The sequence below is a fragment of the Pristiophorus japonicus genome, chromosome 16 (genome assembly GCF_044704955.1).
Source record: "Pristiophorus japonicus isolate sPriJap1 chromosome 16, sPriJap1.hap1, whole genome shotgun sequence".
Taxonomy (NCBI): Eukaryota; Metazoa; Chordata; class Chondrichthyes; family Pristiophoridae; genus Pristiophorus; species Pristiophorus japonicus.
The window spans coordinates 133,433,949-133,459,568 of NC_091992.1; the positions used below are offsets into that span (position 1 = coordinate 133,433,949).

Genomic DNA, 25,620 nt, shown 5'->3' on the forward strand with positions numbered 1-25,620 from the left:
GTTATGGGAATGGCACTAATTAAATAGCTTTTTCAAAGGTCCGACACGGGCACAATGGACCAAAGAGTCTCCTGTGCTGATCTTTCTGTGATTGCTGTTTATTACTAAGGGTGCTAGATTGCTCTACAATCTGGATATCATTTTATTGCCTGGTAATTGATTTGGTGAATTAAAATGTTTTCACTGCCTTGATGTGTGTAGCATATTGCTTCAACGGCGTTTGAAATTCGTGGAATCATTTCTGACTTATATAGGTTCACAAGGAAACAATAGATGCTGTCCCAAATGCGATCCCAGGAAGAACAGACATAGAATTAGAAATCTATGGAATGGAAGGCATTCCGGAAAAGGACATGGAGGAGAGGAGGCGACTGCTTGAACAGAAGACTCAAGGTAAAACAATAATCTGTGTGTGACGGACACAATTTGTTGATGTAGAAGTTGTCAAAGAAAGTCTTTTCTCCATCAATTTTCTCCTCTCTCCAGGCGGCATTAACTCCTAGCTGACATCTGGTTCCACAAGTACCTTGCTCAAATAAAAAATAAAATAACTTGCAATTATAAAGCTCCTTTCAGGGCGTTTCAGAGCGAATGAAGTACTTCTGATGTGTAGTTACTGTTGTAATGTTGGGAAATGGTCATTATTCTTGTTGAACCTTGATGGCGAATGCTGACACTTACTTCCCCTCCCATTTATGTTATTTATTCCCCCTTGGAGGTGATGTAAAATGCTGGGGCAGAGTTCCACTGGCATTGGACCTGGTCCAAGTGGGTGTATGAAAGGGCATCATAGCCGAGTCTGATCCAGTTCTTGCCCGATGTCCACATATATCCACGTATACACCTTTCCAGTAGGATCAGTGATCTGGAATGGGAACTCTTTCGAATGCTGAGGGTTCTACTACCACTCCAGCAAACCTAGTACAGACCATACCCATGTGCCTGATGTAGTTGAATTCCATAATAGTTTGCTTGGATATCCTTTCAAAACGGAGTTTTAATTTTAAGATGTATAATCTAGTTTCGAGAATAAATTCGCTTTGTAATGTGACACGAAGGTCACGCAGACAAGGAGGCCCCAGGTTTGGCCCTGAACTGCATAGCTAGTGAAATTTGCTCAGAGCGATGGTAGAGATGCTGCCTTTGGTCTTTTCACACTGAGAAGAGGAAAAATTGGTCGGGGCTATAGCAGCAAGTCCTGCTGGAAACGCACAGTAGTAAATACAGGGGTGAGTTCGCCTGTGGTGAAATAACCCAATGAAACTCATTGTCCAGATTCGCCTGCAATGAATAGTTGCTCAGGTGATGCACTGAGTGCTCATGCTACCCTTCATTGAACCTTGTAAGACAGTGTCTGTACTGGAGAACAACGGGAAGGGAAGATGTTTGGAGGAAAGATTAAATCTAATTACAAATCTGTTGCACTGAGCTTCCAACTAAGCTGTTTCAGGACACAACTGTTCAATTTTTTTTATATCTTTCACCAGCTGAAAGTCAAAAAAAGAAGCAGAAAGATGATGATTCTGACGAGTTTGACGACGATGATGCGGAAGCTGGGACTTCCTACCAGCAGCCAGGAATGCAGCAACAGCCGAGCTTCATTTCAAGTATGAACCAGCCGGGCATGCGCCCTGTGCCGGGCACACCAGGAATTCCTCCAGGTGACACGCGCTACCTCGCTCTTAAATTCCTTGATTAGCATGACAAATGTGTGATGTTTGAATTAATTGCACTTGGGCGGCAACATTCCTGCTGTAGCTCCAGTTAACCACATTGGCCAGAGGGGAGAGTATGTACGACTAATTCTTTGTAGGTTAGCGTAACTTGCATGTTAATGTCCGTGTCGCCCATCAGATGTCATGTACTAATCTAAAAGCAAAATAATCTTTAAAAAAGAAAGCCCATTACTGACCTGGAGCCTGGAATTTTCAAGCAGTTGCAAATGTTCCTTGATCTCGACAGTTTCTAAGTGCGTATGATTGCCTGCCTATATTTGCCTATTTGAAGCATTGGCATAAAGGCAGGTTAGCAGCAAAACATCACAGCCATTTCTTGGGTCCCGACCGTCCATGAGCTATGCCATGGGAGAGCGAATGTATATGCACTTTTCTACCCAGAGGAAAAGATTTAATTTCTATGATAAGCCCATTGGAGCAAGGTCACAAAGCAGGTTCCTCTGCGCTGCAATATTCCAGGGTTCGTTGTGACTTCAGTTTTTACATGGTTGAATTTCTTCTCCACAGGGATGCCACCAGGTGGTCCTCCCATGATGCCAAGAATGCCACCAGGAATGCCTCCAGGGTCAGTGTTCTCTGCAGTTTACCTCCTCATGTTGTCTCGTGATCAATGTTAACAAGGACAAGGATTTAAAAAAAAAATTAGGCCACCTGGTGTCGTCATCATTGAATTCTAGCTCATTGTGCTGTAAAATGGTCCTGCTTTCTTCTCTTTACCCCTCCCTTCCCACTGCTAAGGTGGGACAGGATGCTTCCCCAGGAAGACAAAAGTCAATCTGTCCTTCTAGCCTGCCTGATGTGTCCATCAAAACTGTTTTTAAATTTGTCACTAATGGGTATATCGTTTTAAACAATTTCTGATCCCATTTTCTAACTTTTGTTGGTTTATTGTCCCATGGGTGCTGTTCTGGTACCATGTCGAAGTGACCATGATTCACCTGTGGGCCTCAACGGCGAGTGTCAGATTGGTGTTTTCTGTAGGGAGCCTCACCACTTAATTCAACCCCGTCTGCACACAACACTTCCAGCCGGAATTGCTGGTAGCGATCAGGAGCAAGAATTCTGGCTGACTGCCACCCCTCTCAACCTGGGACACAGCTCAATTATAGCTTCTCACCAGCTAACCCAGCACAGATTTTAGGGCCTTTGTGTTTTCTGTGGATCAGCAACTCACTGAGCCCTTATATTTATATATGTAGCCTTAATTTCAGAAAATTTGATTTCTGTTAACTCTTGTGTTCACAGGATGATGCCCATGGGTGGAATGATGCCTCCAGGACCTGGAATGCCACCCATGATGCCAGGCATGCATCCTGGTGGGTATTTGAAAATGGTTGGTGGCAACTTAGGTCTGTATTGCAGAGCATCAATTTAATATGGTTATTTAGCACAATGCATAAGGGGGTACTGTTGAATAAAGGCATCGCCTTCCAAAAGCACTTGCTTCCAGCATTCCCAAAACTAGCAAAAGACGCAATTTGTCAATTTTGATCTGTGACTTCATTTGGCAAAAGCATTTCTCTTTAAAGAGATGTGCTGTTTCAGATACAGGCTACCTTTCTAGTTGCTTATTTTCACTTAAATGTTTAATTACAGACTCCAGTGACTTCCTATGACCTGTAACTTATGTAAGATCATTTTAGAAAACCAACTTCTACAGAAAAGACAGCCTTTTATTTAAAAACAAAAGGGAAAAAATAATTTCCATGTCTGCAGTAGTTTGATGTGAAATAGTAATAAAGAAGAAATCTGTACAGGTATAATGAATCTGGTGATCCTTATTTGAACGTCATCATTCAGTGACGCAGTTGTGTCTGCAGGTGCCTTCTGCCATTTGGTGGAGCTGCAGAACCCCATACTTACAGCAGCACTAATGCACTTTGAGGGAACTAGTTTTGACTCTGGGTATCACCGGAGATCCATTAGTAATTTAAAAAAAAACGCAAACTACACTGCCTATGGAGAGAAATGAATGGAAGAATATTGGAAGCTGCCAAAAAAATTAGAATCTGCAATCCAAGGGAAGTGCAGACAGCGTAGCTGTAGGAAACAAACAATGGCATTGAGAAATTCCATAGTCTAACAGCAAGGATTATAAAACAGCAGATAAAATCCCTTAAAGATGTAAACCAGGTTGAACTGCAGAAGAATATATGTATGTGGCATAAATGATTGCTTCCTAGCTGGCGAAGGCACTGATAGAATGCCATGCAACCCATCAAAGGAAGTCTACAACAATGACTTTGATACCATTTTGTATAGGCATAGGAACAGGAGTAGGTCATTTATAAAATAAAATTCTGGGGATGTGGGCTTCACTGGCAAGGTCAGCATTTATTGCACATCCCTAGTTGTCCTTAAGAAGGGCCTGATGAACAGTCTTCTGGTATCACTGCAATCGGTGTACTGAAACTACTCCCTGTTCGGTAGGGAGTACCAGAATTTTGACCAGTGACCATGAAGTTGGGATGGTGTGAAATTTGGAGGTGATGTTACCAAGCACCTGCTGTCCTTGTCCTTCCACAACCATTAACCACGTTCCGCCATTCAGTTAGATTATGACTGATCTATTCCATAACTCCCATTTACTGCTATTGATTTAGATCCCTGATGCCCTTACCCAAGAAGTTATCCATTGTCCTTAACAGGCTTAAAAGCCAATAAATCCCCAGAGTTTGATGTTGTATACCCACGTGTGCTAAAGGAGACAGGGATGAAATCTACAAACTGTTGATGGCTGTAATTAGAGAGTTGGTGAATACAGGGGTAGACCCACTGGGTTGGAAATAGGCTAACATGGCATCTATTTTGAAGAAAGAAAATAGGATTACTCCGGGTTACTATGGACACCAGTAATGGCATCGCTCATTTGTGCGGATCTTTCTAAATGTTATGAAAATGTGCAAATGTTACTGTTTATAGTTTAGTGCAACATTCAGTTGGGTTACCTTTGGATCCCTTGGTCTTTAATTTCATCGCATCTATGGAACAGTGTTTTATTTGAACCGAAGTACGTGTTTTATTGGGCAGAATGATAGTATTTACTCTAAATTCACTTAATGAGTTCAGTAATTGAAAACTGTTTTAGATTTAAATGCCAAGATTGTGTCTGGCTGAAACGCTATATTAGTAGTAGTTAACTGCAGAATGCTTAAGTTTAAAGTTAATTATGGAGAAACTATGGATGCTTTTAAAAAGGCAAGTGTACTCTAGGTACTGAAGAGAAGCTGATATTTTAGTCTCTCCTGATATATAAATCAATTAAGGGGCTTACACAGGAACATTTCCAGTTGTAAGGTGCATCACAATATTTCTTCCAGTATTATAATATATGGACTAGTCCCATATGCCATCTGATGAGAATTGTAGAATTTACAGCAAAGAAAGGATTGTCATGTTTGTACTGCGTTCTCAAATGGAACTGTTCACTCTAATTCCACTTTCCTTTCGAATATTGTACTTGGCAGATGCGCTTTTAAAGTAATCTGGTAATCTCTGGCTCTAGCCATTTGTTGTAAAGCATTTCGTATTCTAGTTAACCTTTTTGTGACCCTTTCACAGCTTTTTTCCCAAAATTTCTTCTAGCTGCCCTTTTGTACTTGTGACAATTGAGTCTGCGCCCCCATTACAGATTGATTTAACTCTCAAAACTGTTCCTCATTCTAAAAACCTATTGGATTCTCCCTTAGTCTCTGTTTGAATGGGGGTAATGTTTTTTTAAAAAGCCTTTCATCAACAACAACATGCATTTATATAGCGCCGTTAACATAGTAAAACGTCCTACGGCACTTCACCCCAACTATTATAAACTGATAATTCTGATGAATATTCAATATACTCTGTCTGTGACTGTAATATATTTCCTATAATTGGCTGCTCAAAGCTACACTTGGCTAGGCACAGTTGCATACCAATATTTTGTACAAATTTAACATCTTTGCTTTTATATTCAATGTCCCTGTAAATGAAACCTAGAATCACACTATCCTTGTGCCCTTTTATTACTTGTGCATCTGAATACCTAGATCCCTGCTCCACCACTAACATTTTACTGTTTACTTTCTTTCAGTAAAGGCCACCCATTTAATAAATGAGGCTATATTTATTTGCGTAAATACTTGAGAATGCAACTGATACGGAACCTTATATAGGGTATGCGGCACAGAAATGGGCCATTCGGTCCAACCAGTTCATGCCGGTGTTTATGCTCCACTCGAGTCTCCTCCCGTCTTTCCTCATGTAAATCTATCAGCATAACACTCTATTCCCTTCTCCCTCATGCTTGTCTAGCCTCTCCTTAAATGCATCTGTACGATTTGCTTCAACCACTCCTTGTGGTAGCGAATTCCACATTCTCGCCACTCCTTTGGGTAAAGAAGTTTCTTCTGAATTCCCAATTGGATTTCTTGGTGACTATCTTATATTGATGGCCTCTAGTTATGCTCTTCCCCCACAAGTGGAAACATTCTCTCTCCCCTCTTATCAAAATCTTTCATAATTTTAAAGTCATCTATTAGGTCACCCCTCAGCCTTTTTCTAGAGAAAATAGACCCAACCTGTTGATCCTTTCCTGATATGTATATCCTTGCATTTGTGGTATCATCCTTGTAAATCTTCTGCACCCTCTCCAGTTCCTCTCTAACCTTATTCAATGCCATTTATATAAAAAAATGTATAGAACTACAAGGGTACTTTATGGTTTCAATAAATGTTGAAACATGTTCTGTTCTCAGCGAGTGGGTAAATTAAGAGTCAAAGGAATTAGATTATCTGAACCATGTTCTTTGTATTTAGTAAGCATTTTGCAGCAATTGAGTGGAAGTTGCAGATTTATAAATGAGCTGTTCTAATGGGTCTCGGCTGTGTCTGATTTCCTTCTAATAGTTTTCTTTTACTCTTCTAGGTATGCCCCCTCCTGTTCCCCGTCCAGGAGGACCATCAATGCCCCAGTCACAGCCTGTGGCTGCATCTGGTATACCCAGTAGAGCACCATTACCTGGACCTGGTCCACAGCCCCCCATTGCAAAGCCGCTCTTCCCCAGTGCCGGACAAGTAAGTGCATGCTAACTGGCATTATCAGTGAAGGAAAGTCCTGTTGACTTGCGTAATATCAAAACTACTACAACCAGATTCCTGATATGTGGTTAATTTTACTTTTAGTACTTAGCTGGTCATGGTTCATTGCAATTGACACTTAGCTTTAGGGATGGGTTTATTCGGGCTAAGCTGTAAAATGTTTCTGGGAAATTGCAGTTCCTTTAGGTTTAAATGTGTTGAATTTCTGCTGGTCACCCTTTAGTAGTGTAGAGTACTGGCAGATGTTGAGGATTTTCATTGTCTGCTCTTTTTATGCTTCAGATGGGGACACGTGTTTCGAGCACAACTACAACCTCCACTACAGCTTCATCAAATTCAGCAAATCTCTCAACTTCCTCTAAACCTCTGTTTCCTAGTGCAGCACAAGTACGCAGGCAGTCACCATCTGTTCTGGTGTTAGACTAATTCACAGCGCTTCACCTGCCAGGATAATTTTTGAGCATGCTGTAAACTAGCTTTAGAGGCTTTTGGAGTTGTGTATGGGCTGTGTAATGCTAATCTGGTGTAGTGTGCTGTACTACTTTGTAGAGTTAGCATTTTTACATTAAAAAATCACCAAGACACATCCTACAGCTTTATATCTGATGCAGAATCTGTTGAAGGTTTGCCAGTTTAAATTGAGCCAGAAAAATGTGTTTTGTAAAAAAAACTTTCACATCTTCTGTTCCTCTTGACACTTCTGAGGATAGTCAATTTGAATTGTCAGAACAATTGAAACTTGTAAACCTTCATTTTGAGAATAGCATGTTATTTGGAAAATTTGCTTTGCTTGTGGCTTGGTTTTGCTTTGTTTCTTTAGATTTGCAATGAATCTAATTGTTTTGTGTTTTTTGTTGATTTGACAGAGCCAGCCGTCTGTTTCTGGGCCTGTGGGTACGGACTTTAAACCCCTCAACAGTACGCCTGCCACTACTGCAGAACCTCCCAAGCCCACATTCCCAGCATACACGCAATCTACAGCTACTGCCACCAGTTCGTCGAACAGCGCTGCAGTTAAGCCAGCCATCCCTGTAACTAGTAAGCCTGCTACTCTAACCACAACTAGTGCAACTAGTAAGTTGATCCATCCAGATGAGGATATATCACTGGTAAGTGTGGATCATTCTAGAATCATTATTTATTTTAATTTAAAAAAAAAAAACTTTCTTAACTGGGTTTAACTTGTGTGCTGTACTAATATACAATTCAGTAGCAGATTCTTGTCCAAAGTTCCTTTCTTTAAAAATAAATAAATAAATAACTTGCCTGTGCTATTTTCTTTCCTCTGCTCCTTAGGAGGAAAGGAGAGCTCAGTTTCCGAAGTACCAACGCAACATCCCTCGACAAGGCCAGGCATCTATGGGGCCACCACCGGTTGGGCCAGTGGGTGGCATGATGCCACCACAACAAGGAATGCCACCTCAGCAACCAGCAATGAGGCCTCCCATGCCACCTCCAGGTTAAAAAAAAAAATAGTTTTTGTAATCCTTTTTGTGGGTTCTATTGGTTGTGGTTTAATTATATAAGAACATAAGAAATCCGAGCAGAAGTAGGCCATTTGATCCCTCAAGCATGCTCCACCATTCAATAAGATCATGGCTGATCTGATCTTGGCCTCAACTCCACTTCCCTGCCCACTCACCATAACCCTTGACTCCTTTATCATTCAAAAATCTGTGTATCTCCACTTTGAATATATTCAATGACCCCGCCTCCACAGCTCTCGGGTAGAGAATTCCAATGATTCACGACCCTCAGAGAAGAAATTCCTCCTCCTCCTCCGTTTTAAATGGACGACCCCTTATTCTGAAACTATGCCCCCAGTTCCAGATTTCGCCCACGAGGGGAAACATTCTCTCTGCATCTACCGTGCCAAGCCCCCTCATATTTGTTACTAATAGAGGCAAAAATACTCAGTATGGTCCCCTGCGGTCATCCCCCTCCAAAACAGATACACCGTTTTGGGTACTGTTGGGGGGGGGGGGGGGATGGTGATGACTGATCAGGGGAGGGCAGCAGCAGCCAAGTTCATGGCACCGTGGGTGGCTCTACTGCACAGGAGGGCAGGAAAAAGAGTGGGAGAGCTGTAGTGGTAGGGGATTCTATTGTAAGGGGAATAGATAGATGTTTCTCCAGCCGCAATCGAGACTCGTGTGGTATGTTGTCTCCCTGGTGCAAGGGTCAAGGATGTCTCGGAGCGGGACATTTTGGAGGGGGAGAGGGGGAGGGTGAACAGCCAGTTGTCGTGGCGCATATAGGTACCAACGATATGGGTAAAAAAAAAAACGGAATGAGGTCCTACAAGCTGAATTTAGGGAGCTAGGAGTTAAATTTAAAAAGTAGGACCTCAAAGGTACTAATCTCAAGATTGCTACCAGTGGCACATGCGAGTCAGAGTAGGAATTGTAGTATAGCTCCGATGAATATGTGGCTTGAGAAGTGGTGCAGAAGGGAGGGATTCAAATTCCTGGGATATTGGAACCGGTTCTGGGGAGGTGGGACCAGTACAAACCGGACAGTCTGCACCTGGGCAGGACCAGAACCAATGTCCTAGGGGGAGTGTTTGCTAATGCTGTTGGCGAGGGATTAAACTAATATGGCAGGGGGGTGGGAACCTATGCAGGGGGACAGAAGCAAAAGATAGAAAGAAGAAAACTAAAAGTGGAGGGCAGAGAAACCCCAAGGCAAAAATAAAAAGTCTAAAGGGACAAAGCATGTTAAAAAGACAAGCCTGAAGGCTCTGTGCCTCAATGCGAGGAATATTTGTAATAAGGTGGACGAATTAACTGCGCAGGCAGCAATTAACAAATATGATATACTTGGTATCACGGAGACATGGCTCCAGGGTGACCAGGGCTGGGAACTCGACATTCAGGGGTATTCAACGTTCAGGAAGATAGAAAGGAAAAGGAGGTGGGGTAGCATTGCTGGTTAAAGACGAAATTAACACAATAGTAAGGAAGGACATTAGCTTGGATGATGTGGGATCTGTATGGGTGGAGCTGCGGAATGCCAAAGGGCAGAAAACGCTAGTGGGAGTTGTGTACAGACCACCAAACAGTAGTAGTGAGGTTGGGGACAGCAACAAACAAGAAATTAGGGATGCGTGCAATAAAGGTACAGCAATTATCATGGGCGGCTTTAATCTACATATAGATTGGGTTAACCAAACTGGTAGCAATATGGTGGAGGACGATTTCCTGGAGTGTATTGGGGATGGTTTTCTAGACCAATATGTCGAGGAGCGAACTAGAGGGCTGGCTATCCTAAACTAGGTGATGTGTAATGAGAAAAGACTAATTAGCAATCTTGTTGTGCGAGGCCCCTTGGGGACGAGTGACCATAATATGGTTGAATTCTTTATTAAGATGTAGAGTAACACAGTTAATTCAGAGACTAAGGTCCTGAACTTAAGGAAAGGTAACTTCGAAGGTATGAGACATGAATTGGCTAGAATAGACAGGTGAATGATATGATACTTAAAGGGTTGATGGTGGACAGGCAATGGCAAACATTTAAAGATCACATGGATGAACTTCAACAATTGTACATCCCTGTCTGGAGTAAAAATAAAACTGGGAAGGTGGCTCAACCGTGGCTAACAAGGGAAGTTAGGGATTGTGTTAAATCCAAGTAAGAGGTATATAAATTGGCCAGAAAAAGCAGCAAACCTGAGGACTAGGAGAAATTTAGAATGCAGCAGAGGAGGACAAAGGGTTTAATTAGGAGGGGGAAAATAGAGTGTGAGAGGAAGCTTGCCAAGAACATAAAAACTGACTGCAAAAGCTTCTATAGATATGTGGAGAAAAAGATTAGTGAAGACAAACGTAGGTCCTTTGCAGTCAGACAGGTGAATTTATAATGGGGAACAAAGAAATGGCAGACCAGTTGAACAAATACTTCAGTTCTTTCAGGAAGACACAAATAACCTTCTGGAAATATTAGGGGACAGAGGATCTAGTGAGAAGAAGAACTGAAGGATATCCTTATTGGGCGGGAAATTGTGTTGGGGAAATTGATGGGATTGAAGGCCGATAAATCCCCGGGGCCTGATGGTCTGCATCCCAGAGTACTTAAGGAAGTGGCCCTAGAAATAGTGGATGCATTGGTGATCATTTTCCAACAGTCTTATCGATTCTGGATCAGTTCCTATGGACTGGAGGGTAGCTAATGTAACACCACTTTTTTTAAAAAAGGAGGGAGAGAAAACACGGGGAATTAGACCGGTTAGCCTGACATCAGTAGTGGGGAAAATGTTGGAATCAATTATTAAAGATGAAATGGCATCATTTGGAAAGCAGTGACCGGATCGGTCCAAGTCAGCATGGATTTATGAAAGGGAAATCATGCTTGACAAATCTTCTGGAATTTTTTGAGGATGTAACTAGTAGAGTGGATAAGGGAGAACCAGTGGATGTGGTGTATTTGGACTTTCAAAAGGCTTTTGACAAGGTGCCACACAAGAGATTGGTGTGCAAAATTAAAGCGCATGGTATTGAGGATAATGTACTGACATGGATAGAAAACTTGTTGGCAGATAGGAAGTAGAGAGGAGTCTGGATAAACGGGTCCTTTTCAGAATGGCAGGCAGTGACTAGTGGGGTGCCACCCGGCTCCGTGCTGGGACCCCAGCTATTTACAATATACATTAATGATTTAGATGAAAGAATTGAGTGTAATATCTCCAAGTTTGCAGATGACACTAAGCTGGGTGGCGGTGTGAGCTGTGAGGAGGATGCTAAGAGGCTGCAGGGTGACTTGGATAGGTTAGATGAGTGGGCAAATGCATGGCAGATGTAGTATAATGTTGGTAAATGTGAGGTTATCCACTTTGGTGGCAAAAACACGAAGGCAGAATATTATCTGAATGGTGGCAGATTAGGAAAAGGAGACTTGCAACGAGACCTGGGTGTCATGGTACATCAGTCATTGAAAGTTGGCATGCAGATACAGCAGGTGGTGAAGATGGTGTGTTTGCCTTCATAGCTAGGGGATTTGAGTCAAAAGCCTTTTGAAAGTCCAAATACACCACATCCACTGATTCTCCCATGTCCACTCTGAATTACATCCTCAAAAAATTTCACAAGATTTGTCAAGCATGATTTCCCTTTCATAAATCCATGCTGACTTGGACTGATCCGGTCACTGCTTTCCAAATGATGCTATTTCATCTTTAATAATTGATTCCAACATTTTGCCCACTACTGATGTCAGACTAACCGGTCTAATTCCCCGTGTTTTCTCTCTCTCCCTTTTTAAAAAAAAAGTGGTGTTACATTAGCTACCCTCCAGTCCATAGGAACTGATCCAGAATGATTTGAGGGGAGCAGGGAGGTCTTACTGCAGTTGTACAGGGCCTTAGTGAGGCCTCACCTGGAATATTGTGTTCAGTTTTGGTCTCCTAATCTGAGGAAGGACATTCTTGCTATTGAGATAGTGCAGCGAAGGTTCACCAGACTGATTCACGGGATGTCAGGACTGATATGAGGAGAGACTAGATCGACTGGGTCTGTATTCACTGGAGTTTAGAAGGATGAGGGGGGAATCTCATAGAAACACACACAATTCTGACGGGACTGGACAGGTTAGATGCAGGAAGAATGTTCCCGATGTTGGGGAAGTGCAGAACCAGGGGACACAGTCTAAGGATAAGGGGTAAGCCATTTAGGACTGAGATGAGGAGAAACTTCTTCACTCAGAGTTGTTAACCTGTGGAATTCCCTGCCGCAGAGAGTTGTTGATGCCAGTTCATTGGATATATTCAAGAGGGAGTTAAATATGGCCCTTACGGCTAAAGGGATCAAGGGTACTGAGGGAATAATCAGCCATGATCTTATTGAATGGTGGTGCAGGCTCGAATGGCCGACTCCTGCACCTATTTTCTATGTTTCTATGGCTAGAGGCCTGTGTTAATTTTGCATTTGGGAAGATATGGCTTTATTGGCTAACCACTCCATTTTGTTAATCTTTATGGATGGAGGATTCAATGTGTGGCATGAATGAATGCTGTTGGACACCTTGGGACAATATTTGTATATAAACAATTAGATTAATGCTCTCTAGAATGAAACCCTAAGAATGCAGAAATCATAGAATGAGATAGCACCAGAGGTACTGGCTCTTTGGTAGCGCTATCCAATTAATCCCACTCACATCTTTCCCTATAGTCGTGTCAATTTTCCCATTTCAAATGGTTATCCAATTCTCTTGTGAATGTTAATATTGAATCTACTTCCACCACCCTATCAGGCAGTGCATTTCAGATCACAACTCTCTATAAAAAGTAAACGTTTCCTTTTGTCGTCTCGATTTCTTTTGCCAAACACTATAAATCGATGTCCTCCGGTTACCAACCCTTCTGCCACTGGAAGCAGTTTCTCCTTATTTACTCTTAGCAAAACCCCTCATGATTTTGACGACCTCTTGTCAAATCTCCACTTAACCTTCTCTGCTCTGAGGGGACAAACCTCAACTTCTCCAGTCTCTGCAGATAAAGTTAGAAATTGGTTCATGGTTACCAGGATTCAGGAAAGTATTGTGTCGAGTTTGAAATTTCTGTAATGTGTTCGTTTGAACCATGAAGAACACCTATTAGAATTTAGTTTATAGGGTTTACCCTTTCAGACTGGTGAAGGTGGCTTGTGCTGCATTACACTACAGGTACAACGTCTCAAATCGGAATTGTCCAAAAACCGGAATTTGAGAAAGTTCCATTTAATATTCAGTAAGATAAAAATCTGGAATTATTGTCCAAAAACTGGCGGACTAATTATCGACTTCGCTGCTATGTTTTAAATGGCGTGCAATTGGTCCGAGCTTTGCCGAATGACACCTGACCCACGCCACCATTCGTACTTTCTCGGTAGTATACATACACTCTTGATTTTCTTGTCCGAAATCAGGAAAAATCCGAAAATCGGCACATTCTCTGCCCCAAGGTTGCCGATTTCAGACATTGTACCTGTAGAATGTAATACTAGTCAGCTTGGGGGGCACTGTTAAGCTTGTATAGATACATTTACTCTTGCCCAATTTTGTACATGTATGCCTTAGTGTTTGTACTTACGCTCCCAATTTTATTTTCTTTCAGGCCAGTATGGTGGCCCTCCCCAGGGCATGCCAGGTTACCTCCCTGGCGGCATGCCTCCATACGGACAGGGACCTCCAATGGTGCCTCCTTACCAGGGTGGACCCCCTCGGCCGCCAATGGGAATGTCAGGAATGAGGCCCCCTGTAATGTCGCAGGGGGGCCGCTACTGAAGCTGGTGTACCTACATTAATAGGTTTGGAGATTCAACCTTTTCTCAACTTGCTGTTAACTAGACAAGCTTCAGTGAATATAAGTGACTTTAACATTTTTTTTAAAAAAGAAAACCTGGTAAACCTCTTCCTGCCTGCTAATGATGACCACAAAAAACTTGCAAAACCCCGGGACATGCTGTTCTTGCTTTATCTCCATAGCAGGGGAAAAGAAAAACATACTCTTGAAAAGCAAAACCCTGACGAGGAGTGTTTTGTGTATCTCTTGCTTTCTCTCCTCCTCTCCTCTCCTCTCCTCTCCTTTCCTCCCCTCTTCCCCCCCCCCCCCCCCATGTAATTCCAATTCATGTTATATAGCTTCTTTTCTCGTGTTTCATCTAGGTTTTTAGAAGTGAACTATAATAAATATGGTCCGTTTATATATAAAAAAAATTCAAGGCGTTGGAGTTACATGAACGTACAGTACCACCTTTAAAGGCAAGTTCTGTAAATTAAAATTTGCTTTTGTATTAAAAACAAAAACGAGGCCTTCGCAGCATTTTAGGTGCTGTTGGACTTTACTGTCCCCAACATTGTTTGGTGAGGGCTTCTGATGTAATTTCTTGTTGCAGCCCCCAAATACTTGTTCAGTTGAGTTTTGATTATGTAACTGTTTAAAGTACCCCTGTATCCCGCTGGATGCAGGGTTAACAAAAGCATTTTGAACCTAAATAGGTCGTACCTGATTTCTTAATTTCTGTACCTGTTGTAAAGCTCATTGTAATAAAACTTGATGGAAACGTTAATGTTGCTTTATTCATGACCAGCTGTGGATCACTGCCTCAAGGTTTGTACCACCGCATGTTGCTGTGATTTAATGCAGAAGTAAAAGCATTGGAGGGGGATTTTATTGGCTATGCTTTTGGAATGAACCAGGGTTCTACATATCTGTATATCTCTGCATGCTTTACATTAACTCAGTATGCATTAAATTGTTCATAATTGTGGCAAACTGTAGGTTAGTAAAGCAACAAAAAGCTATTTATATTTTTATATATATATATTTAAAAACCTTTCTGGAAAGATTGTGGAGTGAATGCATGGTTTATGGATGTAGAATTGACCACCCTAACGTGTTGCTAAAATTGGAATTTATTTCTTCCTTCCTGTAGCCCTGCCATGGGACAGGCTGAGGCTGAATCTTATTGTCCTCTCAGTCTGAGGCAAGTCAGATTTCATTTTATTCCTTTCCAGGGGCTTTCACAGCTTTTTATGGCTGTTGGATTTCTCGGTCCCCAAACTTGTAGCAAGTTTGGTGAAGGCCCTTTTTTAAAAAATCGATTTTTAGTAACTTGTTATATTGTAATGTGATTGTATTTGACTTTAGAGCAAAGTGCTATTTGCTGGATATGGGGGCCTAATGCTTGCAGAGATTAGATTACTATTTAATGTTCCCATATGCCAAACGTCAAGTATTTCTGCTTTGCCCATTTCAAATAAATAAGTTTTCTAGAGTGCACAGACCAAGTTGGTAGGGGCAGTTGTTTATCAAGAGATTATACACCTTCAAATTTGTGTCCAGCTTTTTTTTTTTAAATGACTTATTTCCTTGTATCTGGCAAGTGGGACATTGCTTGGGTTGCACTGATTTTTGAACTCTTAGACCAGCGTGATGTTAACTATGTATAAAATACTTGGAGACACGGTTAAAACGGAGTGAACTTTTCACCTTGGGTTGGGTAGTTTTAAATATTCAACCCAGCCATCAAAGTAGAACTGAAAACGATAACTTTCGGTCATTCTCCGCAATTTTGTTACCAAAAGTGTTTTAAGAGCGTTATTACTGAGTAATCATTAAGATTCTACCTTAATCCAAATACACTTCACCGTAATGGGCAACCTGTACACCTGCAGTCAATGCATGTTTTTATTTTTTTCTAACTTTTTTTTGTGCTCAATAAATTATGGGCAATGATCATTGCTGCTCTTCCCTTAATAGAATTACATTACATCATTCAGCAGATAATTTTTAAAAAATTGTTAAGTTACCTAATTGGCATCTCACACGAGTTCAGATTATTACCTCAGTGTGACCCTAAGCGTGTGAGGCATTTAGCATTCAACATCTGTAGTAGATGAGGAATTCAGAACAAGGAGACAATTTAAAAATTACAGCAAGCTGCTTAAAAGTGGATCCTGAAAAAAAGACATCGCCTGCAGAACTAAAAGAACATCAAGGCCACTCCCCAGAAAGCTATAAATGCATTGTCAGTTGAGCTGTTTAAAGGAAATAGGTATTAAGGAATATGGGTAGAAAACTGCATTTAAAAAGATAGTTGCCTGACTAACAAATGGCAAGGCAGGCCAAATGGCCTATTCCTCTCTATGTACATTTACTCAGGCTGACTCTGACTGGTATCTTCACTGTGGTATTTGGCGCACTTTGCTTGTCTAGGTCAGAATCACAGAACCTTGCAGTACGGAAGCGGGCCATTCGGTCAATCGTGCCTGTGCCGACTCTTTGAAAGAGTGTCCAATGTAGTCCCACATCACAGCTTTTTCCCCATCATCCTGCAAATGAATCCTCCAAGTACATGTCCAATTGCCTTTCAGGTAATGCGTTCCAGATCATCATAACCCTCTGAAATAATTTCTTCTCATTTCTCCTAGTTCTTTTGCCAATTATTTTAATTCTATGACCTCTGGTTACCATCCCACTTGCCAGAGGAAACTGTTTCTTTCTACTTGCTCCATCAAAACACCTCGGTTTTGGATACCATTAGGTCCCCTTAACCTTCTCTGCTTTGAGGAGAGCAATCCCAACTTCTCCAATCTCTCCACATAACTGAAGTACTACTTCTTTCCTGGTAAACCTCCTCTGCACCCTCTCTCAGCCTCTGACATCCTTCCGAAAGTGTGGTGACCTAAATTGGACACAGTACTCCAGCTGAGGCCTAACCAGTGATTTGTGCAAGTTTAGCATGATTCCTTGTTTTTGTATTCAATGCCGTTATTCACAAAATGATGCTTCCCATGTGTTTGCTTAACTTGCCATCAACTTGCCCTGCCACCTTCAAGGATTTGTGAATATGCACTCTCAAAAAAGTACCACTTAGATTATACTGCCTCTCCATGTTTCTCCCAAAGTGCATCACTTCACATTTGTCTGCATTAAATTGCATCTGCCACGTATCTGTCCATTTCACTAGTGTGTCCATGTTCTCCTGAAGTCTGCTACTATCCTGCTCACTATTTACTATGTTGCCAAGTTTTGTATCATCCTCAAACTTTGAAGTTTTACTCCTAATCCCAAGTCCAGGTCATTTATGTATAACGAGAAAAGCAATAGTCCTAACGCCACAACCTTGGGGACCCCACTGCATACTTCTCTCCAATCCATTTACCTCTCTGCCTCCTGTCCCATATCCAATTATGTACTAAAGTTATCACGTCCCTTTAATACTATATGCTTCTATTTTCCAAATAAGTCTGTTACCTGGTACTTTATCAAATGCCTTTTGAAAGTCCATATATACAGCATCTGCGCAGTCTTCATCAACCCTCTGTTCAAGGAACTCCATTGGATTAGTCAGACATGATTTGATGATTTGCCTTTAACAAATGCGTGCTGAAGGTCGCTTATGTTTCTGCAAGTGAGAATTAATTTTGTCCTTGACAATAGTCTCTAGTAGTTTCCTCACCACTAACAAGAGGTTTATCCCTCCTTTATTCGAACAGGGGCGTAACATTTGCAATTCTCCAGTCTTCTGGCACCACTCCCATAATCCAAAGAGGATTGAAAGATTGTGGTCAAAGCTTCTGCTATCTCCACCCTAGCTTCCCTTAGCAAACTAGCATGCATCCTATTGTGACTGGGTGACTCGTTAACTTTGTGATGCCAACCTGTTTAGCATCTATTTTTATCCTATCCAAAATGTCTCCCCTTCCTCCTCCCTCTCCCCCCACATCTACTGAACATTAATGCCATCCTCTTCTGTGATGGCAAAGTACTCAGTCATGCCCTCTGTCTCCCAAGATTTCCTTTTTTTGTCCCTAATCGTCGACACCATTCCTTTAACTATCCTTTTACTTGTGTTTATAAAAAGTTTTTGGATTCCCTTTTGTTACCCGCTAATCTTTTCTTCTGCTCTCTGCCCTTGTATCCTTGTTCAATTTCCCCCTGCATGCTCTATTCTGCCTGTGGCAGAGTGGTAGGGAGCTTCTGTCCTATTTAAGTAAGACTCCTGAAGACTCTAGGCTTATGGGTCCATCACTCGACCAACTGCTCAGGGAAGGGAAGGTAATTGGGAATGAGCAAACTTGTGAATTAAGCCTTCCACTGTATACCAAGTACTCTGAGGAAGCAGAGTTATAGTCAACAATTAATTTGGAGTTGAGCAGCAGTTAGTCATTTTGGGGTAAAGTATATTTCTTTTTAAAGTTTTGCTAAGTGCAGAGCTGAGTAATGTAGGTTTCAGGTTCTGTAGTGAGCTAATTTCAGCTGGGATCTTGGTAGGGGTATTACAATTGGCTTCAGTACTCCCATGGTTGGGGGAGGGGGAGGTGAATTCACACACAGTGACATAGACTGCCAATACTTGCTATCGATGTTTGTGATGAATGGCCACTAGGGATAGGTATTGGAAGGGTGCTGACCCATGAAACTACCCCAGCGTGACAAGGTACCGTCAGGAGAGAAGATTCATACCATCTTTCGAAGCCTCTATTTTGACAATTGTATGAACATGCTTTTGAAAGCAGTAAGCTTGGTTTAGCTTATTTCTAATGAGTCCACACAATGTTATCTTCGGAACTTTGAGGCTTATTCTAAAGGACCCAATTGCCTGTATAGGTTGATCCCAGCTTTGAAATCTTCGATTTAATTACCGTGGGAAACTTGCAACTTCTGACTGGCTCCCTTACTTAAAATGTACTATTTCTATATTCAGATTTAAAAACTTATCTTACTCCCACTCCTTTCCAAGAACAGTTAACTGATGTCTTAGTAATAAAGGAGCTGTGTCACATAGGCAGGACTATTTAATGGCATGTTTGGGGGAGGGGACAGTGGGATTTGTAGCTTGGTGCATGGCACTTTACAGTCAATGGGGAATGAGATGCAAAGGAGATTTCTTGCTCCACCTGTTGATTGGCGGCCTTTGGGAGTGTGGATATTCGCTCTCCTTGCAGATATAATGTCCCTTAGCGATACAGGACATGAATGTCATTCACTGCAGGATTTTACTTTTGAGGGAGCAGTCTGCGTCCAGCATTGAGAGGAGTGGATAAAAGGGTAAAAATGTTATACAGCTTCAGGATATAAGCATCAAGACTGGGATGGTGTTTCTTTTTTCATAAGGGATCTTTTGGCTATTTTCTGAAGCACGCCACGAACTGGGGTTTACAGGATTCGGTTAATTCACTTTTAGCGCTCTTAATTGGTTCCTGATGCTAGTATTTTACATTTTGGCCGGTTTAGTGTATTTCATTTTTGCTGAGGTTAGTTCCATATTATTGAAACACTTACTGGAGGTTTTTTTTTAAGGCATTGATATGTTTTCCAGTTGGCACTTTTAACCTTTGGGTTAAAGCCAGTGTTAAAATAGGGTAGACTAGAATTTGGTGCGACCATGTTAATGTTTGTACCAAATCAGCACTGAATGGAAAATATATCCCTCTAATTTGCAACGTTGCAAACTGGTTTTATCAGCAATTTCCATTCAGATGATTGGGTTTTCATTGTTCAGCGTATTTTAATATGGAAGTTCCCTGCACCCGAAACTGAGATTTTCTTCAACATAATTTTTGTTTCAGTTAACTATAACAGCAACGTTCCGTCACTTGCTTTTTAACGTGTAGGAAAGGAAATGCCAAGAGCTCTGGCAGTACAGGTTAGTTTAATCTGTAAGTATCTGTTGTCTCTAAAACAGTGTGGCTATTAGTGGTGAAAGTTTTCCTTCAAAAAAAGAGCGCCTTCAGAAGTCATGTCTATAACACAGCATTTTTTTTAAAACAAATTTCCAGTGATCGACGGTAAAACCTTTATTGGGTGATCTTCACGTGGCTGCAAAATGACTTTGTGCTATATTACTGAGCCAGTAAGAATTGGAGAAGCACGGACAGCTCTGATGTGGCTAAATGTTACTTTCATTTAGCCATTTAATCAGCAATTACGATTGGCATCTAAATCATTCCTACTTGTACAATGAATTACGTGGCTTTTCAGAAGACATGGTGGGTAAATGCATTAAATGGCAGGTCACTGAACCACACAGTGGCGATTCCCACGGTTACTCTTTAGTCAATTGAATTCACTGATCTCGATCGGGGTGCCCCTTGGCTCAGGAAGTGGTAATGAGCGGGATTCCTGCTCCTGACCACTATTGAGCAAGCCTTCCCAGAAAGTCCTCCTTGTGCAGTCTTCAGGTTTGGACAGGATCTGGCTTGACTGCAATGCCCTCCACACTCAAATAGTCTACTGATGGCCATTGTCTAGGCTCATGGGAAGAATGGCTGATAGCACCCAAGAGACCATACCCTGCAAGAGTCGGTGCTTTCCTGGAAGGAGGGGACAAATGAGAGGGACTGACAAGCTCCCCCCCATGGTTTTGTTGAGTTTTTTCCTTGCTGCCTCCCACCCCACACACACAAACTGACCAATCTATTTCTCTGTCAGAGTAAAAACAGCACTCTCTGCTGGATCTCCTCTCGTCTATTGCACTTGATTCAGTTGCTGCAACATGTGTATGCTTGGTGTTGTGTGGGCCAGTGCATAACCTCCCCTTGGAACTGATGTCAAAAAAATCCCCAAATAGGGGCACCTATGCTGTGAACTACATAGTGAAACAAACTGGAACACTAGCATATTAGCATTTTCCTGGACATTTTTCTATTCGAGTCGTAGCAACTCCAGCCCTTATAATAACCAATCACTGGCAGTAGCTAAGCCAAGCAGTTCTGGTGGTTACCCAAGAATTGGTTTATGAAATGCCCTCGTGACAGTAAACATAAAAAATAGGAGCAGTAGTGGGCCCTTCGAGTCTGCACCGCCATTCAATATGATCATGGCTGATCCTCTCTCAATACCATATTCCCGCTTTTTCCCCATACCCCTTGATGCCTTTTATGTCTAGAAATCTATCTATCTCCCTCTTAAATATATTCAACGACTTGGCCTCCACAGCCTTCTGTGGTAGAGAATTCCACAGGCTCACCACCCTCTGAGTGAAAAAATTTCTCCATCACGTGATTAAATTAGTGCCTTAAACCTGTTGCCAGCTATTTTGTAAGTTCCCTTGTATTTTTAAAACTTTTACTACCTTTTCGTGTTGTGGAGGGGACAGCGTCACTTTGGCAAGGGGTGACCTGTTGTAGAATGTGGAGGTGTATTGGATAATGTGGTACACTATATATTGCAAATGCATTTTTTCAGCAGCAGACTACTGGGAAATTCTACCCTGTAATAAAGTTGTCACGCTGTCGAGTCTGGAAATGGAGACCGTGTCATGTTGTCTTTTTTAAATAAATCTGGCCCTCTTCCCCTTCTGATTCTTAAACTCTCTCCTGTCTTCCTTAATCAAAGTACTGTGCATTTACATGAAAATGGGCTGGCTGATTCGGGTTGATGGATATTTGGCTAATGAAAGTTTGCAGCCTTTTTTTTAAAAAAAAAAGTGTAGCATTTAATACAGGTTTTACTGTCAGTTTAATAGAACTGTACCAATCATGTCCATTTGCACAAAATCTGCATTTTGGTTTTTTAATAATCGACTTTAATCTTGTCAAGAATTGTGCTGATTTGCCAAATAATTTTGATAAATTGTAGGATATTTTTTTGTTGAACGTCCTGTTATACCCAGAGCTGAAGTGGGTGTGCTGTCCCAATACCTCCATGTCACAATAGCAAAAACTTTAATTGCAATTGTGTTATGGAGCCTTTTCATGCTTGGGTGTAACACATGCAAATTGATTTTCTTTCCTCTAATCTTGCTAGGGGCATCCTGTCTGTCTTATCAATGTACCTTTTTCTATTGATATCTGAATTATTGTGACCAGTGGGGGGTGAGGCCGAAGAATCCAAGCACCATTTGAATTCACATACCCCTGAAGAAAAGCAATTCCTAATGGAGAACCGATTCCTTAGAGTGCATTTAGCAAATGGTTTGAACAGGATCTCTTCAATCAATGTATTTCTTCAAAGGTCAGATCGGCGCTTGCCTTTCAGGCTAGTGTTTTTTCATCATTAATACGGTACATTCTAGGATACCTTTCAAACAATGAACCAAATTAATTATATTCAGTGTTATACTGAAAATTTGGGCTCTTCAATCACTATATTGTTTGGTTATTTTTTTCCCCCTCTGTTCTACTGGTCTGCTTGATTGGTTTGACAAAGGTTTCCAGAGCACTAAAACCGGATCAACCGATTAATGTTGTGTATGTGGTGATGTCTCTTTTAACTGGGTTTGGTGGGTGCTAACTTTTTTACATTGCAAAATGTTAAAAAGTAGTTACTGTAGTTGACTCATTCTGGCTGGCTTGATGTGCTGTGAGGTTTATAAATCACTTCACCTTGGTTTGAGATTGTAGACCAGTGGTAATTACAAAATGGCAGAAGTGTTTGTAGCCTACCTTCATCCGTGGCCATTGGCAGACTTGTTGCATCATTTGACTCAAGGTCACGGTTCACAGCTTCCCCAGTTGATGGAGCTGAGATTAAGAACTGTTTCCTCTTCTGCTCTTGCTCTACAGTAAGAGCGGGCAAGGGAATTGTGTTGGGAAGTGGAGATATCTCTGTATTCATACCACAAATGGGGGGGAAAAAGGACTAGTATGTTTGGAGGTGTACTTTCTTTCTGTGGGAAAGTGATGGGCCTTTGCTTGGCAAGTGGCCCATGGTGACTTGATGGAAATCGGGAGCTCACTGTTGGGAATCACAGGTGCACACCTGTGTCCCCATCACTCTGCAACGTATTGGAGTATTCAGACTGACCTTCAATTTGAGGTGGTGAGTAACACTACTATGGACTGTTGGTTATAAGTGTCTTGTAGCCAAATGCATTTCCTTTATAGATTTTACCAAGTTGAAATGAGTTCTGTGATGAGCGTCTGGAGATGGCCCTTTTGAGAACAGTAATACATGTGGTGCTCATCTTACTCAGCTGTACAGAAGAAAATGTTTTTTTGTTGAGCAAGATTGCAAAGGGGCACTTGAAGTGCCTGACGTAAGGACACTGGTATTAAGGCAGGGTGTCCAAGATTTTGTCTTTGTGAGCCACGTAGCTATGTACCATGGAGCCTCGGGGTACATGTATAAAATTTTAAAGCAATGCTCTCATTAATTTGCACACGCCCTCAGTTGTTGATGCAATTGATCTTGGGTATTCTGATTTGGGATTTTTCTACCAGCGAGGCATCGCATTAGCTAAAGAACTTAATTTAAACCTCCAGGTCCATAAGATTCAAATGGGATGAACCAATATGTACGAACTAAATGCCAATAGGACCGAGTTACTTGGGATTTGAGGGCCAGATTGCTTGGGGCTCAGGACCTTCATGTGGCCCACAGGCTGCAACTTGGACACCCCTGTTACAGAGCTCGTCTGATCTTGAACTCTGCATTTGAAGCATTTCCTCACGTCTCCAGATTTCAAGTTGCCTCTGTCTACTACCTCCTATTTACGCACTTTATACAATCAACCAGCCGGGGACACGGTCTTTGTTCACACCAAAGTTTACACAAGTTTTTGCTCCTTTCTTTCAATTCTTGTTGAAAACTTAAGGTTTGAAAAGTGTTTCTGATTGAAATAAAGTTATCAATTTCGTCTGATTGTGTTTCTTGGTCCAAGATGTTTTTCTCAAAATTGAGTTTCTTAATTAAACTGAAATTCAAAACATTAACTTATTCTGGAGCTGATTCTGTGGCAGATTTCCCCAAGGCCCTCTACTCCCATCTGAAGTCGCAGCTAAATCTGTTCTTTATCGCAATGTTTGCAGGCCATAGATACCTTTGAACAAAACCAAGATGTGTAAATACGACGAAACAAATTTCACAGTGGGTCTCGCCGCCATGCATCATGATTCAGTCCCATTGCTATGGAAAATCTCTGAGCCATCACAACCCTTAAATGACATCAATTCTTTTATATGTGTATATTTATTTGATTTCCTGTGACCTTGCACGTGGGCGATCAAGAGCAGGAATACTTGGGTGAAGTGGTACCAGAAGGTGGGAGATGGATAAATCGAGCTGGGCGTGCAATAAATTCCTACAGCCACATTTATTTTAGAAACTGCGAATTGCTGCCCCATAATGGCACCTTCCTGCCAGTGATGGTGGTGCTGCAGCACTTTCAGTGGCGTGTGGGTGTAATTAATGTGGCAAGTTTACATATATGCGGATAAAAAAAATTATAATAGAGAAGGTTGACAGGAAATGCACACAGATCATAGAATGGTACAGCACAGAAGGATTCGGCCCATCACACCCGTGCCCGCTCTTTGAAAGCTATCCAATTAGTCCTGTAGCCCTGCTCCTTGCCCATAGCCCAGCACATTTTTCCTTTTCAATTATATATCCAATTCCCTTTTGAAAGTTACTATTGAATCTGGACAATCTCCACCACTCTTTTTCAGGCAATGCATTTCAGATCATGACAACCCCCACTGCATTTAAAAAAAAAAAAATCCTCGTTGCCTCTAATTCTTTTGCAAATCACCGTAGCTCTTTATCCACTGGTTACTGACCCTCCTGCCACTGGAAATAGCTCCTTATTTACTGATTTTGAACACTTGTATTAAATAGTCTCCCAAACTTCTCTGCTCTTACGAGTAACTCCAGTCTCAGTACAAAACTGAACTCATGGTACCATTCTAGTAAATGTTAGATGTAAGATTTTTATATACTATTAATAGTGCCCTACTAAATATGTTGAGTTAAAAACAATCCAATTTCTGTTGTAGTAATTCAGTAATTTCAGGGACATCAGCCTTCACTCACATTTAAATAAGTGTTTGATATCTGCTCTTTAAAAAGAAATCACTTTCCAGTTAGGCTGAATGGCTTATTTCTGTGCGTTACATTGTCATTCTTTGGTAGCTTTATTGATTTAACCCATTTCTAACCATTTCCCCCTGCGGCCTTTAGTTTTGATTTTGTCCTGACCCACGCACCTTCTTCAATTAGTTCCTGGTTATCCAAAAAAAGGGTCTTTGGACATTTAGCATTGTAATTAACTGGATATTGCAATAACTAGATCAAGCTGATGGAAAAATTAAGTGAGCGGGCAGCTGAGTGTACCTGTCCTCTAATAATACAACTACCGTAATCTGATTAGCATTGAGATCCTGCACCCGTTTAAATAAACCTGGGTGAATGTTATGACTCGATTGAATTTGTTCTTGAAGAATTGTGTATTTTTTAATAGGTTTAAAATGTGCCAATCTTTTTACTTAAATTTTTTAAATAGTATGAAAATCAGGCATGCTGTTTCGTTGATTTTCATCTAATTACGTCTCTGCTGAACCCTAGGATGTGTAAAATAGTCGTTCAGGATTTTTAAATGGAGCA

At 41.4% G+C, this 25,620-nt stretch overlaps 1 protein-coding gene across 13 annotated transcripts in view; it reads left to right on the forward strand.

Annotated features, from left to right (window-relative positions):
- znf207b (zinc finger protein 207, b) overlaps positions 1–23,880 on the forward strand; it is a 30,259-nt gene extending 6,379 nt beyond the window's left edge. The window contains exons 3-14 of one of the 13 annotated variants that reach the window (XR_011587330.1): positions 255–393; positions 1,488–1,661; positions 2,244–2,301; positions 2,982–3,085; positions 6,640–6,788; positions 7,095–7,199; positions 7,679–7,921; positions 8,109–8,271; positions 13,903–14,549; positions 15,224–15,274; positions 19,866–22,251; positions 23,502–23,880. Coding sequence is in view for 5 of the 13 variants with exons in the window: in XM_070857928.1 (XP_070714029.1) it covers positions 255–393; positions 1,488–1,661; positions 2,244–2,301; positions 2,982–3,085; positions 6,640–6,788; positions 7,095–7,199; positions 7,679–7,921; positions 8,109–8,271; positions 13,903–14,072 (1,305 nt within the window). In the remaining 8 variants the exon portion in view is untranslated. Of the gene's footprint in view, positions 1–254; positions 394–1,487; positions 1,662–2,243; positions 2,302–2,981; positions 3,086–6,639; positions 6,789–7,094; positions 7,200–7,678; positions 7,922–8,108; positions 8,272–13,902; positions 14,858–15,223; positions 15,275–19,865 lie in introns of those variants that run through there. The other 12 variants (XR_011587328.1, XR_011587331.1, XR_011587329.1 and 9 more) reach the window with 12 other exon arrangements.
- Positions 23,881–25,620: the final 1,740 nt, after the last annotated feature.